The 26,152-nt window shown below is 35.1% G+C and overlaps 3 protein-coding genes across 4 annotated transcripts; all 3 read right to left on the bottom strand.

The window, feature by feature from the left end:
• Nucleotides 1–37: 37 nt before the first annotated feature.
• Nucleotides 38–2,970, bottom strand: LOC131000761 (methyl-CpG-binding domain-containing protein 7). 2 transcript variants are annotated; one of them, XM_057926824.1, is made up of 7 exons: nucleotides 2,513–2,960; nucleotides 2,312–2,434; nucleotides 2,167–2,211; nucleotides 1,344–1,469; nucleotides 847–1,005; nucleotides 530–761; nucleotides 38–287 (listed from the first exon to the last, which is right to left on the bottom strand). In XM_057926824.1, the coding sequence occupies exons 1-6, from the start codon at nucleotides 2,681–2,683 to the stop codon at nucleotides 534–536; spliced, it is 852 nt and encodes a 283-aa protein (XP_057782807.1). In that variant the 5' UTR covers nucleotides 2,684–2,960; the 3' UTR covers nucleotides 38–287; nucleotides 530–533. The 2 variants fall into 2 exon arrangements, with proteins under 2 accessions (XP_057782807.1, XP_057782808.1); XM_057926825.1 differs by lacking the exon at nucleotides 38–287 and adding an exon at nucleotides 369–458 and having other exon boundaries at nucleotides 2,513–2,970.
• A 782-nt stretch (nucleotides 2,971–3,752) lies between these two features.
• LOC131000762 (ras-related protein RABE1c-like) lies at nucleotides 3,753–7,817 on the bottom strand. Its single transcript, XM_057926826.1, has 8 exons — nucleotides 7,457–7,817; nucleotides 6,644–6,716; nucleotides 6,467–6,567; nucleotides 5,893–5,958; nucleotides 5,304–5,401; nucleotides 4,442–4,504; nucleotides 4,274–4,366; nucleotides 3,753–4,186 (listed from the first exon to the last, which is right to left on the bottom strand). Exons 1-8 carry the CDS (start codon nucleotides 7,527–7,529, stop codon nucleotides 4,103–4,105), a joined length of 651 nt encoding a protein of 216 aa, XP_057782809.1. The 5' UTR covers nucleotides 7,530–7,817; the 3' UTR covers nucleotides 3,753–4,102.
• Nucleotides 7,818–13,228: 5,411 nt separating this feature from the next.
• Nucleotides 13,229–15,472, bottom strand: LOC131000758 (protein SOSEKI 5-like). Its single transcript, XM_057926822.1, has 4 exons — nucleotides 15,153–15,472; nucleotides 14,998–15,067; nucleotides 14,313–14,924; nucleotides 13,229–13,575 (listed from the first exon to the last, which is right to left on the bottom strand). The coding sequence occupies exons 1-4, from the start codon at nucleotides 15,331–15,333 to the stop codon at nucleotides 13,440–13,442; spliced, it is 999 nt and encodes a 332-aa protein (XP_057782805.1). The 5' UTR covers nucleotides 15,334–15,472; the 3' UTR covers nucleotides 13,229–13,439.
• Nucleotides 15,473–26,152: the final 10,680 nt, after the last annotated feature.

Genomic DNA, 26,152 nt, shown 5'->3' with positions numbered 1-26,152 from the left:
ATTTTTATATTTTGTTGTGAGTAATGATCAGAACTGATTGAAAATAGAAAATAGTTGATCATATATTGCTCCAAACTATCTAAAGTTTTGGAGATGCTCATTCTTACAACAACTAAAGTGGCAGTAGAGAGAAGAATATATACATGGGCAGAACAGCAAATCAGCACAAGACAACAAATAAAGATGTACAACAACAACAGCAGCAGTTACATTGCACACAAACTGATGAACCAGTGTCCTAGCATCTGTTAATCCTCGACGGCGGGCTCTGTTCAGCTAATCTTTAACTGCACAGTCAAGACACAGATTTAAGTTAACTAGGCATACTGAATCTGAAAACAAGCTATTTCAGCTGGAATTATACCCTTTTAAGATCATCGAGGCTGTTCTATATCGGTATTAAGTAAGTGCTTTCATAAGTACCATACTATAACTCCACTTTTCTTGGTTTTACATTGCTAGAAAATGAAGAGATTGATTAATCTTTTTAATTGGATAAGAATGTATCTCAGTGAAGGAGTGAATATACCTCGCTATGCTTGGAAGTTCTGAAAATTGCTGGTTCCATCCTTCATGAAAAGCATGAATCTGTTTGTCCATTGTTGCTTAACAGCGTCCGGGACCAATGCCTCAGAGATGAAAGGGTTCCACGAATCCCCTTGTGCACTGGCAAGAACCCAAGTCACTTTTATTGGTGGCTCGATAAAAGATGAGGCTTGTGATTTTTCTCGAGAAGTGTCTTTCTTCCTTCTAGAGGAGCTCTAAGAAGGCCAAAGCAAGTAATAATTAGATATTTTCAACTATGGAAAATATGGCCATCATCTCAACAATAACAAATTATCTTACCTTGTGATTTTCCAGTTTAAAAGCCTTTGCAAGAGGTTTATTTTCCATAATCTCTTCTAATGTCTTGGATAATGGGGCATCTTCATCGAAATCTGCCAAATACCTCTCAATGGCAACCAGGGACCGAAACTTCACTCCAGTCTCAGGTTCATAGTAATACTGTACGACAAAGTGCAATCAATGTCATTTCAGTTTCCAATCCTTTAAAGAATAAGAATGAAAGGACAGGGAGAGAGTAATGGTAATAGTCAAGGAAATGATACACAAATGCACAAATAAAGTTAGGCTAAACCCAATGGCACTAAGACATCAGTTGCACTGCTACAATCACGGTACATGTTACTGGACCATAGACAACATAAATACTTTTAATTGGAACTTTCTCTGTTAACTGTGGCCTAAGATGATGCAATGTTTATGAAATAAAATTGTTATTTGATATAGGATTCAAATATGAGGTGGGAAATAGATAAAAAGGAAAAGTAGCATGACATTACCTTGTCAGTGTTGTTCATATACTTACGAGGTACCTCCTCCACAATCCAACCATCTGGAAGAATATCGGGGGCTTCCCGTACTACAGCCAAATGATTCTTGCTTCCTTCATTATCCACTCTCAGCAACTGTAACAGCATTTTCATCAAAACTAGGAATTAAGCTAATTAGCACACAAGCATACAATAACAAAGAAAATTCCTTTTTTTCCCCACTAACACCATCGGTTGGATGCATCATACAAAAAAGTAGGCAACGGCATTGCATACAATGTCATTTATCTAGGCAAAAGTATGTTAAGCAATGAAGTTTTACTAGGAAGCAACTGAATCCCTCAACTCTTGAGCATTTGTATCAACTAGGCCATAGTCATCCAGATCCATAAACATTTAGTCATTTAGCCCACGTTTGGTTGAGTGTTTTTAGAGGTTGGAAATGGATTCAATTAATTGAATCCATTACTTGTTGTTTGGTTTGGGTAATGAGTTAACCATTACCCTTACTTGAGGGTAATCCAATCACTCAATTTGTTACCCCTCAAAATAGAGGGGAAACAAAAGAAAGAGAATCTCATACTAATGATTCTTTTCCATTGTTAAACCAAACACTCAATAAAAGCAATGATTATTGTTACCATTCCACTAATTTATTTGATTCCATTCCTTTCCATTCCTTTACTTGAACCAAACGAGCACTTAGTATGAAACAGGAAGTAGAATTGTTGTGTTGGTGATGGTGAGGAATAGTTCCTATATCGATCCAGAACTTGATTTGTGATTACTAAGTTTCGAATTTAGGATTACCAGTTACGAAGGAGTGGTTTACCTTTCCACCAGAAACCATCATCCTCCGATATCGACATCCACGACTCTGCGGAGAAACCAATAGAGTAGAATTACAAGCGATTAACTAATTATATATCAAGGCAATCAAATTAAAGAGAAGAATTCCACAATTGATGTTTGGTTACCCTCTTAAAAGGCAGGATCATCGCAGTCTTGGATCCAAAGGAGTAGTTAGGTTCTCCGTTGAGATATCTATCAACTTCTTTAGTGGACCTGAATCTTCTTCCAGAGCCGGGCTCATAGTAGTACTGCATGCTCATAACAAAATGCACAATTAATTTCAGGAAAAGCATCCAATGCCAGAAGAGGGAGTAATTGAAATGAACCCTGTCAGAGCGGGAGCCGTCGGGGCGTGGCACCTCCTCCACATCCCATCCGCGGGGGACCCTCAGGCGGGACCCTGAGGCACTGGCCGGAACCACCGCCAGCTGCCGGTGGGCGTAGGGAACCAGCATTGAGTTTGAGGCTGAGCGGTAGCGGTGGTGGCGTAGCTCCATCAGTGTGATGTGTCGCTGTCTCAACGCTCAAGCTAACACTGTGAGTTATTGTTATCATTTTTCATCACGTTTGTTTTCAGATTAAGTATTATTTTTGCTCATAATTTCGTATTATGCTAATTTTTTATTTATGAAATGGGCCTACTTCTGTCCTCTACATTGTACGATGAGTCAAACTGGGGAAGTGATGTGAGATGGGTCACCTGGGAATTTGGCCCTTCATAACTGTATTTTCTATATCAAGAAATAAATATCCATATAATTCATATATATTTTTAATCACTTCATTGTTATACCTAAAGAAAATACGAGGTGGGAAAAATTAACTGTCATAAACTGATATATATATTAACTGATATATTCCTCAATTGATGTTTGGTTACCCTCTTAGTTCATTTGATTTATAGAGAATTCTGTTATATGGTTACTTTTTCATGATATTTTATTTGACAAAATCTCTTGTGAGAACATTCTCACATGAAAATACATAGGTCCACAATTAGAATTTATGAATTCTAAATTCTAATTGAATATGATGCCCACATATTCTCACATGAGAACATCTTTCACAAGATACCATCACATCTTAATGTTCATTCAATTTGTACCTCATATCAGTATTGCCAATACATACTAAAATCCATAATTCTTTATTATTATTATTATTATTATTATTATTTTATTTTATTTTCATTTTCTGTAGAATCAATTCCATAATTCTTACTAGAACGAGTTCAGCCCTACCCAAAGTCATTAATCATAACTGGCCACGGTATGCCCAAGATCTGTAGGAAAACATTTTCAATATAATGACGACACCAGAAAGTCTAAAGATGATGAAAGACTTTTAAACATAATTAAATTAGATATATCCCTGCGACTGCTTCAGATTCTCTATTCGGCTATTCCAAATAAAATTTACTAGTATCTTTTTATCCAAATATCAACATATCACGAATATAATATCATGTTATTCCGTCAAGTTTATTACATATCTTTCTGGACATTTGCAACGAAGACCAACTAAATAGCAATCCTCATGCTGGGAGAGAGAGAGAGAGAGAGAAGCTTGTACAAAAACAAAGGATTACTAAAAACGATTACAATTGCTGACTTAATGATCCTTTTTTGCTTGCTTGAAGAGAGACAGAGGCCAAGTATCTCTGTAGAATTTTATCTAACATGCAACGTCAAAACAGAATCATGAAGAGAAAATGTGAAGTCTGCAGTGACGGCTAGATGTAATCAAATCTAGGAGCAAACTGAAGCAAAACTCAATTTAACCTCTTCCAGTGAAACCACCCTAATAATAATGCATAACCAAAACAGAAAAATTTGCTGAGGACTGATGCATTTTCACCACAATAGCTCAAGATGTAGCACCTACTTAACTGCCCTCAGCCTTTGTACCTTGCATATTCAACCACAGCAAGCTGACTTGGGTGCAGCTTGCCCACCTCCACCAGCTGCATCCGGCTGATTCATCTTGATCGTTGACGGTTGCTAAAAAACACATGCACTTCATCAACAAGGGACCTGACTAAACGAGTTACATCTTAAAATCGTGCCAGGTAAAACCTTCAAGTTTACCTCTGATTTGCTCTCCGACTCTGAAAGCCTTTGCTTTATGTCCCTAGCTATAGAGAAGAAAACTTCTTCCACATTGTGATTGGTTTTAGCGCTCTGCAGAAAGATATACCCTTTAAATTGCACATACATTAACTGTGTCTGCTTATGGAGAATTCTCAGAGTACTCACGGTTTCAAAGAATTTTATCCCGTACTCATCTGCCAATGCTTGACCCTTGGCGGTTGAAACAGCCTAAACAGAAGTAAACAATTGAAATTTATTCCAGACATTTCCAGAGTCAAGAAAAGAAGAAAGAGAAAGGTAAAAGCAAGACCAGCTTGAATCCACATTGTGCATTTCTTTTAACCTTAACTTTGATATCTCCTTTAAGAATAAAATTGGTGAACTGAAAGATCTTTTCATATTGGAACTGAGGCCTTTCTGATTGCAATATCTCAAAACCTTGATGGTCTGCTGCTACATACAATCCCATCATTTTCCTTTTGATCTCTTCTTGAGGATTAAATTTCTTTTTTGAAAAGCGAGTAAATCCAATACTTTAGAGCCAGTGTTTCTAATCCGGGATGTAAGGCAAATTCAGCTAGAGCTAATTGTTGTCATATGCAGCTTTTTTATTTATAACTTGGAAAACCAGGCTGCCTAAGGCTCCTATTTTTGACCATTTCAAAGATATCTTGCGGCATCGGAATAAGAGATGGTAGCATGATTCTTATATTGGGAAATGGTTCCATAATGTTTCTTTAATTCTTGAAAAAAGTCAGTGCCAGTCCGACAATAGGATGAACAACTCTTTTTTAACCAACTCATCAGCAAAACCCTATTCGTAAAACTTATTTTCCAAAAAATAATATACTATCTGCATTAACTTAATAATCATGAAAATATAATTTGAAAAAATAGTTTGTACTAACTCGGTGAGATGACAAGTAAAACATAAGATTGACCTATGTCTGCAAGCTAGCCTAAAACCACAAGCAACACATAACTATCCAAAAAAATTTGCTAAAACAAAGTTAAGACAGGAAAATACCCTCTTGCTTTCATCCATGTCAGCTTTGTTTCCTACCAATATCTTGTTGACATTGTCAGAAGCATGCTGTTCGATGTTTCTGATCCAGTTCCTAATGTCTGGATAGAAAATCATGTATGACTATGATCAGTAAGAAACCAGTGACGTACACCCCAAAAAATAAAAAGGGTTGATGTATCACTGTCCAAAATGATAATCAAATTCTAGTTCTTTATTCTCCAGGATTTTATTTTTGTTATTAATATGTCTGTTTTTCCCATTTCAAGGGTGAATGCAGGAAACCCAAGGTTTCCATGTTTTCAAATGGAATCCAAAACCAAAAGTCTGTGAATAGGGATAATAAAAAGATACTCCTATTCAAGAGAGGTCGCTCTTGATAAGGATATAGTTGGCAAGATACAGAATATGTAAGAATGAATTTATGAAACAGAAAACTAACACTATTATTTAATGAGTTCAATTCCAAATATGGCTGCAGGGCATGAAAAAAACAGGAGGGATGGGTCTGCGCTAGGTGAACTACAGCTACAGAGTGAAGAAAATACATGCCAGGCAATTTGGTCAACAGATGTAGGGGAAGAAACCTTACTGTTAAAGGACGCCTCATCAGTGACATCATAGACAAGCAATATGCCCATTGCTCCACGGTAGTAAGCTGGGAAGAATATTTTGCATGAGAAGAACAGAAGAAATATGTGTTTTGTGCATGGCTTGAATGTGATTCACAAATATACAAATAGTAAAGCATTCCTAAGGGCTAAGGTGCGAGTAAAAAAGAAAAGAGAACCAAGAAAAGGATTAGTGATTCTTTAAGAGCTGGAGAGCCCGCTCGGAAATTAATGAATTGATGAAAGCCCGTTACTTGTGGTATGATAATACGTGTTGATTATTGTGAGAATACTTAGGTAATTATTCTAATGATCTAATCTAACAAATATGTAAATCAGATTTTGGTCTTCTGCACCATAAGCCAATCATGGAAAATCAATTCATCAAGGTTTGTGTTAAAAAAAATGAATGAGTTGAGAAACAGTCAGATAAACTACATGAAATTGAGCCAATGCTTTAAGCTTTAGTCTCCATAACTACCTAGAAACACAAGGAAACAAATAAAATAACAGCTTAAGCAAACTTCTCGCTCAAAGAAGGCAATTAGAACTTACCTGTAGTGATTGTTCTGAATCTTTCTTGACCAGCGGTATCCCAGATTTGGAGCTTGATTCGTTTGCCATCGAGTTCAACAGTTCTTATCTTAAAATCAATTCTATGGAGTAAATTATACGCACATTCAGTACCCATACAAAGCAGTTTACAGTTCTCTACGAAAATAGAGAGCTTACCCAATGGTGGTAATGAAACTAGTCGTGAAGGAACCATCAGAAAATCGCAAAAGAAGACAACTCTTACCTACACCTGAAGGACAGAAGACAAAAGGCAAAATTAGTAAAGATATGAAAGGAAAATTCTCCAGTCTGCATCCAATAGTGAGCAATCAAAAGTAACAGATATATTGTTGCAGATAAGCAAAACTTATCGCGGTACAAGCAACTCTAAGTTAAGAAATCGCCAGCAACTGAGAATTGGAGATTCCCAACTCCTCAAGACAAACTCGAGGTTACAGAAATCGAGAGAATGGCTAAAGAAATCACATGTGTGAGACCACAAACGCTATTAGTTTCAGAAGAAAGTAAGAGCTTGAAAGCAGAACCAAAAATTGGATTGTTCAATATTAAATGATAAAAGCCAGAAATAAACTCGAGAACCAACTCCGATAACAAGAAAGAGTTTGCAGAAGCAACATATTGAATGTTACATACACATCACCACCACAAATTCTTCTACGTTATCAACCACATTCAATTCCCAAAAAAAAAAAAAAAATCGACTTCTTCGCAAATTTTGAAAATTCTCCACTGCCATATGCCCGTAATCGGTATTTGCAGATATTTAAAAACCAATATGCCATAAAGTGAATAAATGCGAACGCATACCAATATTGAGTTACAGATCCGAACAAAAATAGATTTTATAAGACAAAAACGGACCTTCACACGATCAATTAAATCACGGATTCGAACATCAACGTAATATCGAGAAAGGTAAGAAAAGTACGGGGAAAAAAATGCAACAATGAAAATGGAATGACGACCAACCGCTGTCGCCGATGAGGAGAAGCTTGATAAGACAGTCGTAATCTGCTCGCGCCCTTGCCGGTGGTGCGGCCATTAAACCTCGCCGGTGGTACGGATTCCTTCACAATACGGCGTCGTTGAATGTTGTTTCTTTTTTTGTCAGTGCGAATTTTACTAACCGCTCTGCATAGAAACCAAAATGATCACAATTCTATTTCGAGAAAGAGGGGGAGACGGACACGCCGTCCGTAGTTGGCTATGCTGCGCGCCTTGTTTAGAGGAGATGCGGTGCCCCCATCGCGCATGCTAGCAAACACCCTCACCAATTATTATTTTTTATTTTTTATTTTTAACAAAACTCACCAATTAAATTAAATAAAATGGGGTGACGATAAATGAAAATTAACATAAGGGAAAAAAAAAGAAAGAAAAGGAGAGTTCGGATGTTCAAAGTGAGGCTCAATAACGAACTCTATAAATTTTCCTCCCTTCCTCCCACTTAGATTGCTCAATTTTTCTTGACACAAAATTTAAGAAATTAATATTTAATATATAAAATATGTTTGGCAATAAAATGAATAAAATAAAAAAGTCATTACATATAAGAAAATAGATCAAGTTAATTGGTGTTAGCATGCTCCTTTTCTCTACCCATTTCAATGTGCTTATTTTTTTTAATTATAAGCTTTTCTGATATTGAACAGAGGGAATATCAGAGGGAATGATGATCCTTGGAATTTAGAAAATGTGATGGTGATTAAGTAATGATAATTTCTCAACCAACACAACTACAAGTTCTAAGCACTAATTTAATTTTTTTCTTATTTAAAGATCATCAAAAGTATTCTTCGTAATCATATGTAATACAAAATTTTAAATAATTGTTTATTACCTTACATCGAAAATGATGTATATTTACATGTTCCTAATAGAAGTTATTAGGAGAGAAATATTTTAATTTACGAAACATTATTTATTTTTTATTTTCAACTTATCATGTAATTTGAATGTATTATAATTATTTTAATTTAATCATTAATTTTATCAAAGAAATTGAACCACTGACTCAAAAAAGTCTAGCTCCGTCGCTATACCGTGTATCTCACTTACAATTATTTTAATTTTCTTTACTCTTTTTATTTTAACATTTTAATTTTATATGATTTAAATTAATTTTGTAATTATTAATTAAAATTTATTTCATGTAATTGGATTGGGATAGATATTTTTTTATTATTTCATTTCACTTTTATTACTCCAGTTTATATCATTACAGGAGTTGATAAATCTAAAACTGGGGTATATAATTTTTAAGTAAAACTTAAATATAATTCCTATTAATATAATAGTTTTTATTTTATAAAAAAATATTAAATATAATAATGAGACATGATCACACACGAAATTATAGAACATTAGAATCTAATCTATATTAAATAGAGTAAGATTGTAGTGTAAAATAATGTAAATTATGTGGGCTCATATATTTTATAGTGAAAATTTATTACTCAAAAAGGAAAAAAGGTGAAGTCAGGTGAGACGGCTCGAAAAGGAAACTAAGTCAATTGAAGTGAAACGGAGATAGTATTGTTTATAAATATTTGCGTATCTAATTGTGATGTGATGCTATTAAATTATATGTGCATGTTAATTGTAATAGAAATAGTAAATATTAAAATATACTAGTAAATTCATGAAAATAAAAATGATAATTATTACTATATTTTATTATATATATATATATATATATATAAATGTTTAGTGTGATGCTGATAAACTCTCGGGAAAAAATTATTGGGTTATGTAAAAGATGAGCATTAAAACCACTTTTTAATTGAGTTTGGACATATACAAATACATAAATTTTGAAGCCGTTTATTATTATTTATTATGTAATGTTTGAATATGTATTGAGACAGATAATTATTATCACAATAATTTATAATAAAAAATTTAATTATGAATTATTAAATTAATTCAAATTATTAATAATTTTTTAATTATTATTAATTAAGTTGTTAGAATTTTGTTTGTTAGAGAGCTGACAATTGAAATTATGATTTGATATAATTTTACATTTGATGTTATTTCAAGCTCCAGATGATGATATTCATAATTTAGTTATGGTTTTTAAAATTCCAAATGAAATAATGCTCATAAGTCAGAGATGATCCCAAGGGGATGATGCTCAAAACTCAATTATGTATTTTAAACTATTGATAAGATGATGCTCACAAGTCAAAATGTGGTCTTTCAATCTTCGTATGATACTTAGGGGGGTGTATTCGTTGTGGATTTCCACAGACTTTAAAAAGTCCATGGAATTTAAATTCCATGGAATTCACATAGATTCCAGACGACTTTCAAAGAATTCGTGGTTGGATTTCACCCCGATTTTCACTGATTTTCGAAGAATTTATGGGATAATTCTGGAATTGAAATCCATGATGCCAACGCCCGCTGAGTCCCAGCACCGCTGGAAACCCAGCAAGCGCTGGGAATCCAGCGAGCGCTGGATTCCCCTTCTTGATATTGGTGATGTTGATCGAGAAACAATTCGAGACCCACTGAGAACTCCCACTTGGGATTGGTGAGACACGACTGCTACTGAAATCAAGTTTCTTATTCCTCTTTGTGGTGTGAATTTCCCCATGTTTCGAGGATTCCATAGAAGAGAACCTAGCCAGCGGAGGCCGAGATCTTATATCCAACTTTTCATCTTTGACTACTATATCACTCATCCCCTGGTTCATACTTCCAAGTCTGCTCACAGATGAATGAGATGGTGTATCAGCTTCAAAAGGCCTTTTCAATTTATTGAAGCAATTATCACAAATCCAGCGCACGCTCAAATCCAGCGTCTGCTGGACTCTCTCAACGGTGGTTGAGTTCCAGCGGTCGCTGGCTTCTTGGCCGCGGCCGCTGGAACTCAGCGCTCGCTCAAAACTCCATGAATTTCAATTCTCGTGGTTCTTGGCCGGATTTCGTCGTGTGTATTTTTTGGATGAAATCCATGAAAGTCATTCCGGATTTGAAGTCAATGGAATAACGAATACACCTAGATTTGTATGGATTTTAAAAAGTCTGAAACGAATACACCCAGATTTATATGGACTTTTAAAAGTCTTGAACGAATACACCCAGATTTCTGCAGACTTTTAAAAGTCTGGAACGAATACACCCAGACTTTTAAAATCCATAGAAATCTATTAAACTCCACAACAAATACACCCCCCTTAGAATTGAGTTATGACCTTTCAAGCTCCAAAGATGATGTTCAAAAGTCAATTACAATTGTTCAAGCTTCAAATGAGATTATGCTCAACAATCAATTTTAATGTCACAAATTCCACATGATATGATTACCACCAAATGCAGCACATCAATTCTCCATCATATCTTATGTCAAATTTACATATTTCTTCTTCTTCTTCTTCTTCTTCTAACATCTATTAATTTTTTTTTTATAAAATTTCATCAAATGAAAACGGATATAACAATGTATTTTTACAAAAGTGGTTGAGATTTATCCAAGTTGAAATGCACCACACCAATTAAATTTATTAAAGAAATAATTAAAGAATATATTATGATTTCCACTGATGCAGCGTGAGAAGATTTGATAGAGAGAGAGAGAGAGGGACAGGGAGAGGGAGAGAGATGTTAGGGCAACATGAATGTGATGATCCAGAGAAAATAGATTAGGATTGAACTGATAGGGGAGCTAAGCCTGATTAATGATAAAATTTAAAATGTTTAACATCTCTAAATTTTCCTTAATTATTTATATATAAGAAAATAAATCAACTTAGTTCGGACAGTTAAAAAAGAATTGATCAAATTAATTGAGACGAAATAAATATATATTAGATCCATAAATATTACTCCATCCGTCTTATTGTTTATGGCACATGTCTGCACGGAGAAAATGGAGATCAAGGAAAGTAAGATTGTAGAGTAAAAGTGTGTAAAGGTATATGGGCCCATGTGATTTGTAGCATAAAATTATTATTAAAAATAGAAATGAGTCATTTAATTTGGGACACCTTAAAATGAAAAAACGTGCTACTAATAATGGAAGGGAGGGGTATTTTAATAGCATCTCAAAGTGATTTTTCGTCCAATTTTCAGGGAATTTTCTAGGAATTTTCAGGGAATACGTATACTTTAAACTTTAAAGTGGAATTTAGGAAGTGTTAAGTGTTCAATGGGTACAAAGAGAAAGCAGAAGAAATTACGTGTGCAGAGAATAAAAAGTCAAATCCATAACAATAGTTGATGATTGAGGGTAGGAAGAAACATGTACTCACTCATTTCAATCACAACCCAATCATAAAGTTTGGATTTTGTAAGCGTATGTTTAGTTTTTTTCCAATCATTCCCACAATTTTGTTTTAAAAGTCTCTAGATCACATCATTTGTTTTTCCTTTTTTTTTAATTAAATACACGGATATTCAATTCTTGTTCACCTCTTTTTCTTTTATATACTAACCTTTTGAGAAAACAATAAATTAAAATATTCTATGATTTGACTAAAGAAACTACAAATGAGATTTAAAATAAATCGAAGTTAAATTGATTCTAAAGTATTTAAAATTTCACATCAATACCAAAACATAAGTTAACGATAATACCGTGATAGATTTAGTACTCTTTTATCGTATGAATAGTCAACGTCATGTGAATTCCTATCTACGAACGGTGAAATTCAGGGATCAAATTATGATTGTGTGAAAATTAAAGGAGTCTTCTTCCTTGTTCTCTGAACCTGATTTTGGTACTCCTGGTACCCTTTTTATCTTAATATGCTTATTCCTGAAAAAAAGAAAAGAAAAAAGAAATTGACTTCTTTGTGACTATGACAAACCAATCCATGTATCATGTTCACGTATGTATCTGAAAAATCAAACCAATAAATTAATTTATTGTGTGAAAATTAAAGGAGTCTTCACTAAAGTATTATTCGTACGAATCATATGTACGACGGCGGACTAGCCTAAATATTTAAGTGCATGTTGATCACCGAAATAGCTACAAAATTTATTAAAATTTGGTTTCACGTGTGACTGATTTTTTTCTTCCCCCGAATTGAATGATGTTGTTGTCAAAACATTTATGATAAAATATATAATTGTACAAATCAAGTGCAAGCTAGCAATTACTCTTCCAATTCCGAAAAAAAAATTGTTATATGCATGTAATATCTGTGAATTCAGAATTTAACAGGAAGAGAATAGAACTAAGAAATTAATCTAAGTAATTCAGTATGGGCAATTTTAAACACATCTCCCAATTTTTCACTATAATCCTTTATTTTAAAAAAATAATTATGATTGTACCATTATACCTTATAGCCCCGTTTAAAATTTATAATAAATTATTAAATTTATAAAAATTAATTTTAAAGAAATTACGTACAATCTCTTAACATATAAAATAAATTCAAAATTCCCCTGTTTTCTCAAGATCAAATTTCCACAAATGAAATTTTGAAAATATTGTCCATGCCGAGAAAATAGAAATCGTGAATTCAGTAAAACATTCACAGAGGAAGTGCCATCATGCATTTCTCTGCTGCAGACTTTTTAACTCTTGGACGACATAATTCTCTTCTCGCCACGATGTTGTAGAATTTTTGGAGAGCTTGGGCTTCACAGAAGAGGAGTTGCAGACTTTGTTCAAGAAGTAAATATTTTCTCAATTTGCCTCACACTATCACTAACATACACATACACTGCATGATATATCCTTTTTAGTGGTGAATTTGTAGGTAACATCAAGAGCAGTAATGTATAGATTAGTCTCCGTGGATGAATTTTCTCAAGCATTTATGGTCGCTTCACCCTCTCTCTGTCTCTAGATGGCTGTGTTACGGCCATGATATAATTACATTAAATTTGTTACCGTAGTGTGAAAGATAATCTAGATCTGCTGGTGAATATGGAAAATGACAAGGTAATTACCACCATAACAATTCAAGAAATTTTACTACCTACCCTCATATTAGGTATAACCATCAATGGCACTAATACTAATACTGCCTTCTTTTCTGGTGGATGGGTGCGCCTTGGTTTTTGTTGGTATGCATTTCGCTTTCAGCTTTTCCGTCTCTTTCTCTGCAACTTCCAAATTTAGGCTCCTGCAACGTAGCAGGAGAATTCAATTCTACACAATTTACAAACAAAATATAGAAATTTACATTCAAATCGGACAGTTCATGCCAACTAGTAAGTATTTCATAAGATTCTCTACATAAATTAACACTCGCAATAAATGCCCGATTCATTATTCCACAAAGTATCACATAATTTACTGCGGTCAATAGTTTCAATGGGTCAAGTAAAAATAAAATGTTTTAATGGGCATTTTATTTTCTATTTCAATACAATCAAAACCACTACACTGCACTGATAGGGCGGATCCGCATTTTTAGCCTTTTAGCAGATACGAATAGGAAAATATTTTACAGTCATATCATCAAAACGTACATATTTCACATTAATCTAACTTCATACTTTTCTACCCTTAGATTTGACTTTTATTACCATATTTACTCAAAGAAAATTTCAATATACTCATATAAGATATTTTAAAAGACTTATAAGTCGTAGCACCCTTATACTTGAGATATATTTTGATCACAAAGCATAATGCAAACAAAAACATAAAACTGAAATACACAAAACCAAGACAAAAACTGCTGTAGAAATGAGATAACACTTGGATGCCAAAAATAAAAATAAGAGAATTAATAAAACAGCAACAAGTATCATGTGATATTACTGCACACATCTCAGAAACATAGCAAGCAAGACACGTAGTAATGTAAATTTTATTTAATAAAGAATAATAGAGTGAGCAAAACAAGGAAGTCACCGGTCTGCATTGTAAGAATTGGAGCGTTTGAGAGCAGGGAATTCCCGTTTGTTTGTCTCCACTAAGCTCCCGCTGAAATACTCCTTCTCCTCCAGTTTCCCACCTCCGCTCTCGCCACGTGACGCCCTCATCTTGTGCTGCCCGCCGATCATCCCCTGCCCCCCGGCCCCGGTCCCACAGTCCTTAAACGGCATAGAACCGCACGAGATCAGCTGCATCAGCAGTGCTGACGATCGACACCGCTGGATGTGATGATGGCGATGGCTGCTGCTCGCCGCCGCCGCCGGCCGTAGCCTCACCTGCCCGTCCGCTTTCATCAAGGTGCCCAAGGTCTCAGGGCTCGAATCGGACGGCGGCGGCGAGATCTCGATCTCCGTCTGTGTTGAGACGTCGGCGGCGGCTGGTTTGCTGGAGCACTCGCGATTGTAGACGCTGTACTCGAAGTCGATGGAGCTGCACGACTGGTTGCGCCGCCGCCTGTCGTCCGGCGGCGGAGATCCGACGTCGAGAAACGCGTTCTCCGATCCTTTGAGAATGTAGTCGTGGCCGTGCGCCGGGAAGATTAGATCATTCTCCGACAAATCGTGCCATACAAAACCATTTTTGTAGCTCCTGATTAGAGATCATATTGAATTAATTCATGGCGCGTCGCGCGGTATAAAAGACAAAAGGATCGGAACTCTACCTTTTGCAAGACCAGGAATACATGAACGCCATGCCTTTCCCGCGAAGCGCATTCAAGCGGTTGATTACATCTGTACAACAACATGTAGAGTAGAGCGATCGAGTTAATTAAAATACTGGGTGGGTGATATGCATACATAATTTGATTATTGATACCTTTGAGAAAGAGGCCGCGGGGAGAGGAGAGAGGAACCTCCATGAAATGGGGGTGCTCGAGCTGCCCATTCCTGGACAGATAATACAACACAGGCACCTTTTGAGGTTCGGACCACATTTCTGCCTCTCTCCATAACATTCCTCCTGCTCGGGAACTCGACGCTGCCATATTATCAAGCATAGAGGGGTGATGATTGGCGGTGTTGTGTGAACGGCGGAGGATTCAAGTGTGGATGCTGGGGACAAAACATATCAGACAATTATCTTGTGCTACCGTATAGTTTTATAGAATTCAGTACATTTGGCTGCATTCTGTTGGACAAATTATTTCATCTCATGCTACTATTTTTTAATTTAACATGAGAAATTCTTAATTCAATTAAAATATATAATTGTCCTTCAATTAAGTAAAGAGTATGAATATACTACTCCATCCCTCTAAGAAACATCTTCCCATTTTTTCATTTTTATCTGTCCACACAAAACGTACATCTTCATAGTCCAATTTTGTACATAATTCCACTAACTATCATCCTTACAATTAATCTTCATATATTTACATACTACATTGTTACTAATGGATCCACAACTTTTGAAAATAATCTTATTAATTATTTCTACTTTTTCTAATTTATTGGGATCACTTATCCTTTTTCTTAAAACTCGTGCTACATCTTGTTAAGAAGATACTTTATGGACGAAAGGAGTATACTATATTATACTCACATCAATATTCTTAAATTAAATATATTAATAAAAATATAAAAGCAAATAAAACTCTTTTTATACAAACAAAGATATATGACACCCCGTTCTATATAAGAGCATCAAGCATCGGTGGTGACCGGCGATGATCCCTCAATGTAGATGATGGTGACTCAAGGTGCGGCGCATCTTATCTCGCTTGGCTCATGCAACATTTTAAATGGCTCTTGCAATATACGCGCTAAAAAAAAATTATTTTTGAAAAATTGGCAATGATTATGTACTGCAGAATGTCTCTTTGTTATTTTTTTCTTATCTCATCTACGTAAATATATCATTTCTACAATATTCTTACACCATTTTGTCTCAATTTCTTTCATTAGTTTCTCTCAAAAACTTTTTTCTTATATATTTTTTTTACATAATCGTACTTGTGTAAAAAATGTGTAATACATTAAAAAAAGTAACTAAGTATAGCCATTAACATTTAAGGGTATATTAGTTCATTCACTTTAATTTGGGCATATGATGTATGTTTTTATAAAAGTTGACATTTTTCAGATAGACTTATAAGAATTGGATATTTTGCCGGTTAATACTATTTTATATAATGTTGCAAAATAAAAAGAAAAATGTATTTTTATAAATATTAAGAGTTAAATTTTAATATTATTAAATTAATAAGTATGCGATGTTTCATATATGTGGTGAGAAGGAATCACGATAGTCTATGTGACTATGCGCCTTGCACGCTGTGGTAAAGCTAGTTAATTAAAAAAAAAGGTTAGTAAAAGAAAGGCCACAATGGAATTCATTTTTTATTACTTTAAAATTAGTTTAATTCGAGAATAACGGATATTGGATGACAAGAAACTATAACTATACACGACAGATTCATTTTAATTAAATTCGTTAATTTTTAGTAAATTTTTATGAATCCTTAACTAAAATTTATTGATTCCCTCAAAAAAAAAAACTAAAATTTATTGATCATATTATGATTTAATTACTGCACATCATTGTCCATCCACCAAAATGTGCCTTGGCAATCTGATCAATAAAAGAATACAGAAAACCAAAAACTGTACCACGTTTGACAGTGCAGGCTAGGGCTCCACTTTCCCTATTCTTAACCTCTCATCGCCGTAACGTAATTTAATGAGTGTACTACATGTGTCAAAAATAACTTTTTTCTTATTTTTCCCTCACGTTTTAATGCTAGCTATTGCTATTTTACAACACACAACATTCAAGGATGTTTTTCTCTCAAGAGAGTAAGACGCATGATGAATACAGAGAGTATCAAATTGATTCGGTCGATTTTGTCCAGAAAATTTACAGAAACGAAATAACTCAATTATAGTTTTTAAATTTGAATTCCCAATTATTTATATTCGAGTTGTGAATTCTAATTTTAAAATTTAAATTCACAATAAGACAATTAATGGTTCTTATGATTCATAGTTGCAGCGCGGTGCGGGTGGATGAATTGTTCGTGATCACACTGGAGCCCTACTTATTGCTTTCTACACTCTCTGTGCCGCCACGTCCAGTTTTAAGTTTGAGTTGGGTGCTTTGCTCGAGGGTCTTAGGCTGACTATTACTTTTTTTGCTCATGTTTGGGTTGAATTGGATGCTACAATGATCGTCTTGCTCATGTCTGCTGGACGTCATGGTCATACTAGTATCCGTCATACGGTTGCCTGGATACGTCAGCTTATTCGGCACCGACATGTTCGTTTCACTCACATTCATTATGAGGAAAATAAGTCTGTTGATTTTATGGCTACGAGAGGTCGTCAGGTTAGACTACTTTTGATTGCTTTTCTGCCCCTCGTCATTTTCTTGTTGTGGTTAGGATGGAGCAGGTTGATTATCCTAACTTTAGATTTAGATATCATGATGATAGTTAGTTGGGCTTCACTTCTTTCCTTTTTGATGTTGTTTCCTTCGTTTTCTGGCTGTAGTCACTCTTGGACTGCAGTTATGTATGATTTTGATTTGTCTATTGATGTGTGTATTTTAGCTACTTAGTTTAGTGTATGTTTCGTCATGGTTTTATGTGATTATGCATGGTTTGCAATGTTTTGGCGCAGGAATTAGATGAACTGAGATGGATCTTGTAGATGGAAGGAGTTGGTGGAAAGCAAGCTTTTGATGAAGATTAGCGTGGATTTTGAAGATATTTAGAGATTGGGCTTGGAAACAATTGTTATAATTTTTATTTAAGCTCAAAATTCTTGTTTTAATTTAATTAAGCTTAAGATAGGGAAGAGGGCCGAAACCCATACCTTTTGATTAGGCGGCATTGTTAGGGATTAATTCCCTTAGTTTTTTAGAATAGCCGCATATATATATTTTGGAGGACTTTTATTAGGTTATCATCTTGTTCTATTGTTATTAGACTCAGCCGCAAGTTTTAGATATAGTTTATTAAGTAGTTGACTTTCTTGGATATACCTTGATTCCCATGCAATTTCATTCTACACGTTCTTTAGCATAGAATTCCTTTGTTTTGTTTTACTTTTAATTCTTGATATTGGCGGCTGGAATCAACTTTTGGAGCAGACGAAATTTTGTTGTGATTTCAATTGTGGTGACCTTATTGCTTTCAATTCAATTTGTTTCGATTATTTTATGTTTATTTTTTTTATTTGGTTGTTCTTATTTCAAGCATGATGTAGCTAAACTTTTAATTCGGCGGGAATAATAAAATACTAATTTATTAATCTGTGAGACTTAATTGAACATAAAATTGGTTCCTATTGATTTCGATTAATTCTTAGGGTTTAAGATAATTATGATTTTATTTAAGTCTGACCAACTTAGGTTTAATTGGATTACAGTCAATTAGCACCTCCAATCCGTAATTGTTGGAATAAGGCTAATTAGTGACAAAGCTACCGTGTTCGTATAGTAGGAATTAATTGATATATTAATTATTACTAGCGTATCTAGGATAATTGATATAAACTGGGTTCCTTCATCTTAATGCTATTAGAATATTAAATCTAGGTCTGGCGTCTCCAGCTAGGTTATATTTTAATAAGGGAAATAAGCAGGTCTGGCGTCTCCAGCTGTTTATCGACACAGTAAGTAGGAATTGGGGTACGTCCGTTGCGTTTCACGGTATCCTATAACTGGTTGGTTGATAGGGATTAATTAATCTTTGCGTCGATGATCAGAGCTTTGAATTAGTGTGGATTTATTCGAGCCGAATTACCCTTTTATTGATTTATTTCAAGAGTAGTTTTTATTCGATTTATTGCATTCTTAGTTTTAATTAATTCTTCTCAAATTTAAGGCGTGGTGGCTACACCAAATTTAATAGATTTTAGGGACTTGAATGGTTTTATCTGCTCTCTGTGGGATCGACCCTGCTTATCAGTGTACTAATTAGTCTTGATAATTCTGCAGGAATTATTTGGTGGTGAACGACGTCCACCATCTATTTTATGTTTCTCCTTGTATTTTCTCGTGGGCGTTGTCACTTTAGACAACGTCATGTATGAGATACTGGTTGATGTCTATGCTAGTGTTGCTACTGAGCGGTGAACCGCCGGTTCCAGACCGTAATTGGCCCGAGAGTTCTGCAGGCGGGCCGATGTTTGGGCCCGAAACCGGCGGTTTCGGGCTGGGTCGAAAACCAACGGTTCTTCCTTTTATTCTATTTTAAATTTTTTCGTATTCTTTTTTTACGAAATTAAATGATTTGTGTTGAAATTTCGAAATTTTTTACTTTACACGTGTTGAATTTTGAAATTACTTAAGTTAATTTTTTAAAAATATAATAACTTAATAATTTATAAATAATTTTGAAATTTAGAAATTATTTATGTTTTATGTAATTTAATAAAAACATAATAACTTATAAATATTTTTTATGCATTCTTTTTTTGAAATTAAATGACTTGTGTTGAAAATTCAAAATTATTTACATTACATTTGTTTAAATATCGATATACAATAAAGGAAAAATAATTTTAACACATTTACAATCAAAATAATGCATAAAAATTGAGTCTTTATTGAATTCTATCTATGAACAAAAAAATATATTACACGAATACAATCTTTAAAAAATATTAAAATTGAATTCTATGTTGGAACCGTTGGTTCTGGGCCGAACTGGAGGGCCGATCCGCCAATTCGCAGTTCCAGAATTTTCGGCCTGAAACCGACCCGCGTCTGTTATCGGTTTCAGTTTCATAACCGACCCGCGGTCAACGATTCGAGCAACTGTTGACCACAGGCCGATCCAGGCCGAAACCACCGGTTTTGATTAGCATGTGGTATCACTAGTCTATGCACAGGTTGGGGGTTTGCCTAACCCCTCATCCCTTGGGTGTTTTCATTAAAAAAAAAATAAAAAAAAATTAAGACAACTAATTGTGAATACTGAATTCGAGATTTGAAACTTAAATTCACAACTAATTTATGTCATGAAATTATATATTATATTAATAAATTTATTAAACAATAATTAAGCTATTATAGATTAGATCAAATATTCAAATAAATATAAATCCAAGCAATTACAATCCACACATCGCCGATGAGACTTGAACCAAGAGATTTTGGTGCCTCAACTTTGCCATTTGGACTGAACCGCCTGGCCATGTTGCGTAAATTTAATTCATCGATACATTATCTTTATTTATATGTATTATAACACTTAATATTTAGTTTAATATTTTTTTTATGAAAATTAATACTCCCCCCGTCTGCGATATCGTTTCCACATTGTGGACGGTGCGGGTTTTAAAAAAAGTGGTGAATAGTAGTGGATATTGTAGTAAGTGGAGTTTGAATCCCACTATTCTTGTGAACGGAAGTTTGTGGGCACTACTTCTATAAATGGAAATAAAAAACGATATCACGGACGGACCGGAATAGCAAATGTGAAAACGATATCACGGAGGTGAAAATAATAAAAATATAAAACAAATTTTAGAAGTGTTAGAAATCTTTTATGATATATTGACACTGTAGTCATTGTAAAATAAAGTAATTGAATTGTCATTCTAAAACAAATTTTAGACGTTATAAATCTTTAATTTCATTAGAATAAAATAATTGAATAGAAAAAAACAACTTATTCATTATAAAAATACTCTATCCATTCCATAAGAGTATGCATTTCTTTTTATTTTGGAACATCCCATAAGAATATGCATTTATCATTTTTGGACACTATCTTACCACCAACTCTTCATTTCTTATCCCTATTTTATAAGGTGGACTACTTTCTCCACTTCCAGTATATTTACTTAAGATTTATTAAAACTTGTGTAATCAACAGTCATACACACTCTTATTAAATGAAAAAATGAAAAGAGCATAAAAACACTTTTTTATTTGATAAATTAAATAAATAAATTAATGACCGCGAGACGAAGGACTCGAACCTAGAACTTCAAGACTTAAACATTAACTTTCTATTACTATACCAACACACGCACACAACTGTCATATCACACTTCATTCTTCATCTCGTGAGCTTATCAATAATAATAATAATAATAATAATAATAAATTATTCCCACTCTAATTTCATCCCAGAATTCAATTTATTTATTCATTTTATTTGCATTCATCCGTTACCATCTCCTAGTCAAATTACTGAGAAAAACTACAACAATTGATTGATGAAATTTTTTGTTCGCCTCGTGGGCCTAATCATGACTTTTACTATACGGGCTTTAGTATAGGAAAGCCTATTTTTCATCCCTAGCTGTTGAGATGTGAGTAATTTAATTTGAAAATTGTTACTCCCTCCATCCACCAATTTGTGTCCTAATTTTCATTTTGATTCGTCCACCAATTCATGTCATATTCATTTTTAATAACTATTTTCTTAACAAATAAATCACTTTTTTTCTTGAAACCCGAGCCCTTTCTCCACTCAACAAATAAACAATACATTGTTTCTTAAAACCCGTGCCTCTCCCCCTAGAACACGAATTGGTGGACGGAGGGAGTATATGATATAGAGTATCCGACTAAACTATTCCACATCGACTAATAAGCTTTTATCTAGAAAAAAAAAATACTCCCTCCGTCCACAAAAATTAGTCCTAGAAGGGGATGACACGAATTTTAATAAAAATAGTTAATATATTATGAGTGGATAAAGTGTCTCATTTAAAAAGTAGTGTTAATAATAATAATTAATTGTAATGTGAGTGGAAAAGAGAGCCCACCATGTGATAGAAATTTGCCAAAAATGGAAAGGAATTAATTTTTGTGAACATCCAAAATAGCAAAAATGGACTATTTTTTTGTGGATAGAGGGAGTATTATACATTTTTCATTTTATAAAACCTAAATATTTCAATCCGGACTCAAATTTGATGAGAAGATAATGTAAAGAAAATAATATAAAGTCAGATCGTTCGAGCTCGATGCATGTTCAAGGAAATACTACTATTTTCTTTATTGAAATTAAATGAATGAATAATTAAATAAATTACGGTATATTTTTTATTTTGAGATAAATAGTTTATGATTTTTTACATTGTACAACAGTACTCAACACATTAGTAATACTCAGTAGAACGCATTAGTGTGTCTGTGTGTACCTCTTAAAAAAGACTACAACTTATAAGCGATGGAGTTAGGAATATAAATATGTTGTTGGAAATATGGTTTTAATGCCATATCTGGAAATTATTATTTAATTAAATATTTATTATTTAATTAAAATAATGATTGGATGTTAATCTACATCTCGAGTAGATCAACGTGATATACTTGAAGTCTCAAAACCGATTTCCGATGAGTGAGATATTATATGTCAAAGTTTGGATGTTGAAGAGGGAAAATAACATTTATGCTATGTTATCCCACATTGGAAAACATAGAGATGTTTTTCATGTATAAGAATAGCAAAGCACATGGAGTTGATAAATTGACTTGTGGGCTTGCTAGTGGGCTTGATCTAAGTACTAGCCTCGCGCGCACACACACACGCGCGCCGCCGCCGACGATCGATCGATCGGACGGACGGACGACGACGTCGTCGTCGTCGTCGTCGTCGCCGCCGCCGCCCGGGTACGGGTACGGGCCAAGGACTTGGATCTTGGCAATTGGTGCTTTGGGGTGGTGTTTGGGCCCAACAGAATTTATTCTTGGCCCAGTACGACTTCTGCATGGCAACTTCTTTTTTGCAGCTTAGTTTCTTCAATGGCTGCTGCCACCGGCCACATCTTCAACCTTCCAGCCGTCGGAGTGGAATTCAATGTATTGAATTCATACTTACCACATGTCTATAAATAGGCTTGTGGAGAGCATGCAAAAAAAACACACACAGATACACCAACAAATACTGCATTCTGCCATTTACTCTTACACTCTCTGCAAACACTTGTGCTCAGTTCTTGATCCTATTAAGTTCACCGGAGCTCGCCGGATTGTGGTGCTACATCCGACGAGACGTAGTCGTTTTACCTTTGGGGAAGATACGCCAAACCGAAGAGCACTACCGGGGCGATAATCTTCTTGCGGGAAGAGATTCATCTCGACTCGACTTTGTTTATACGTATAATTTATTTATACAGTGTATTTCAGTTGTATCAAATTATTTGAGTTGTAATTTCTCAAATTATTTACTTTGTAATTTTCAATTATTTTGAGTCGTATTTTCTCAAAATAAATATTTTGTAATATCTTGATCGTGTACCCGGTTATAACATATGTAAATCTAGCAACACTACAATGAAAAAGCTTAGAGATATCGAATAGTGAAAACGTCTATGATTGTAGATGGTGTCGTCGTGAGGTGCTCAAAGGCTATGGACAATACCTGATATTGTAAATATTTATGACAACACGTAATGACCGTAGTCTATGAGTGCATAGATGATCGTAGTATATCACCATGAATTTAGTGTTGGAATAAATGGCTTAATTAGTCCATAATTACTTTGTAATTAATGGGATTAGGGGTGTAAACGAACCAAGCCGCTCGCGAACTATTCGGGGCTCGGCTCGAAAAAAGCTCATTCAAAATTCGTTCATTTTCTAAACGAGCCGAACTCGAGCCCGAATCTGAGCTCGATAAAATTATCGAGCCGAACTCGAGCCTGTGCATGTTCGGCTCGTGAGCTCGCGAACATGTTCGGCTCGAACCTATTCGCGAGCCTATTCGCGAATAGGCTCGCGAATATGTTTGCGAATAGGCTCATGAATAGGTTCACGAATATGTTCGCGAATAGGCTCGCGAATAGGTTCATTAAATAATAATTTTATATATTTTATTTGTTAAATATGTTTTAAATAATAAAAATAATACTCATAATTAAAAAATTACTACTAACTTGATAAATTATCTATTTGTTAAAAATAAATTATAAATTATGATTCATAAATAGTTTAGTAATATATGAACAAATATAATTTTTTTTATTTTAATGAAACCTTAATATATAAATAATTCGAACCGAGCTCGAATTCGAGCTGAGCTCAAGATAAACGAATAATTAACGAGCCGAACTCGAGCTCGAGATAAACGAATAATTAACGAGCTGAATTCGAACCAAACTCGAGCTTGGTATTATATAAGCGAGCCGAGCTCGAGCTCATTTTTAGGCTCGAATTCGAGCTCGAGCCGAACCAAATCTTCACGAACCGAGCTCGAGCCTGGAGGTATTCGGCTCGGCTCGGTTCGTATACAGCCCTAAATGGGATTAAATGGCATATTTGGAATCTACATTTTGAGTAGATTAATTTGGTATATTTACTTGTTCAAATCTATTAAGAATTGAATGAGTAATTAAATGCCAAAAGATGGCCATTGAAAATGGAATGTGGAGTGTCATCCCACATTGGAAAAATGAGGAAGTTGAAAGCTATTTATAAAGTGCTCTCCACCATAAAGGAACAATCAAGTGTGCTTCTCTATGGTGGACCTTATGGTGCACCCAAGTGGGTTTTGACTTAGCCTTTTAAGGCTAAAACTCAAATTCCTACGAGGAAGGTGCGAAGCACCTTCCGAGTCCGAGTCCGAGGCCGAGCACGTGCACGTCGCACTTGTCACAATGGGCGCTTTGTAGGCGCACTTCGCTCGTTCGCGTCGTCGCGAGGAGCTTTGAGGAGCCTTTAGTTTTGACAAACTAAACGGTGGCTCGTGTGACGTGGCAGTGACGTGGAACATGCGGCTCGGTGACGTGGCACCGCGTGGCGGATAAGGAATCCGGGTGGATGAGGCTGCTGACGTGGCAGCGGTTGGATCAGGTTGGTGAGGTGTGGGTGGTTGGCTCGCACCCCTTTGACCGAACCAGTGCAATGGTTCGGACCATTGGCTTGTTCGAACAGCCACCTCCTGGCAGACACCTCTTCATCGCACCCTTCCTTCTCCTATAAATACAGCCCTGCAGAATGAGATTAAACACACCAAAATTATTCAGATAATTAATTTTACTCATTCTCTTTAGTTCATACTCAAGTCCCGAGTATTCTGTAGTTCGCTGGAAGTTCGAGTTCCTAGTACAAGGTCTCGTACTCATTCAAACCGTTGTATCTTGGGGACATTTGCCATCGAACCGTGTGTACTGTGCGGGGCAATTTTGTCTTACGGAGAAAGAGTCCAACTCTTGCCTCGGTTCCTACATTCACGTCGTTGTTCTGTCCGCATTTCTACATCCCTCAACGTGAACAATGTCGAGAAGGACTTCGACGATTGGAACCACGATGACTTTGCTGCCATGATCTCCGAGGTGAATCATGTGGACAACCCGAACGCTTGGTTCGTGGACACCGGCGCTACCGTCCATATATGCATAAATCGTGAGTTGTTTCACAACTACAAAGAAGTGGAAAACAAAACGATAATGGAGGCTAGCGAGCGGACATCCGAAGTCCTTGGCATGGGAAATGTGATTCTTCAACTCACGTCGGGCGTGGAGATCATATTGAAAGACGTATTACACGTTCCAACTGTCCGAAAGAATTTAATTTCGGGCTTTAGGCTTACGAATAAGGATTTTGAATTGTTTTTCAAATCTGACTATGTTGTAATACGCAAGTGGGGAAAGTTCCTAGGGAAAGGCTATGCCTCCGAAGGACTTTTCAAACTTGGTGTAAGAGCTTGTAAGCCTGCCAAGGCTAAAATCAATAAAGATGCATCAACTTCTTCTGCTTACTTGATTGAGTGTTCTGATTTATGGCATTGTAGACTTGGACATGTTAATCTAAATGCTATAAAGAGATTAGTAAAAATGAATTTACTAAAAGTTGATGAATACAACTCACAAGAAAAATGTGAAGTTTGTGTTGAAGCCAAAATGGCTAAGTTA

The sequence above is a fragment of the Salvia miltiorrhiza genome, chromosome 8, assembly GCF_028751815.1.
Source record: "Salvia miltiorrhiza cultivar Shanhuang (shh) chromosome 8, IMPLAD_Smil_shh, whole genome shotgun sequence".
Classification (NCBI taxonomy): Eukaryota; Viridiplantae; Streptophyta; class Magnoliopsida; order Lamiales; family Lamiaceae; genus Salvia; species Salvia miltiorrhiza.
This window is presented reverse-complemented; position numbering and strand designations above follow the sequence as displayed.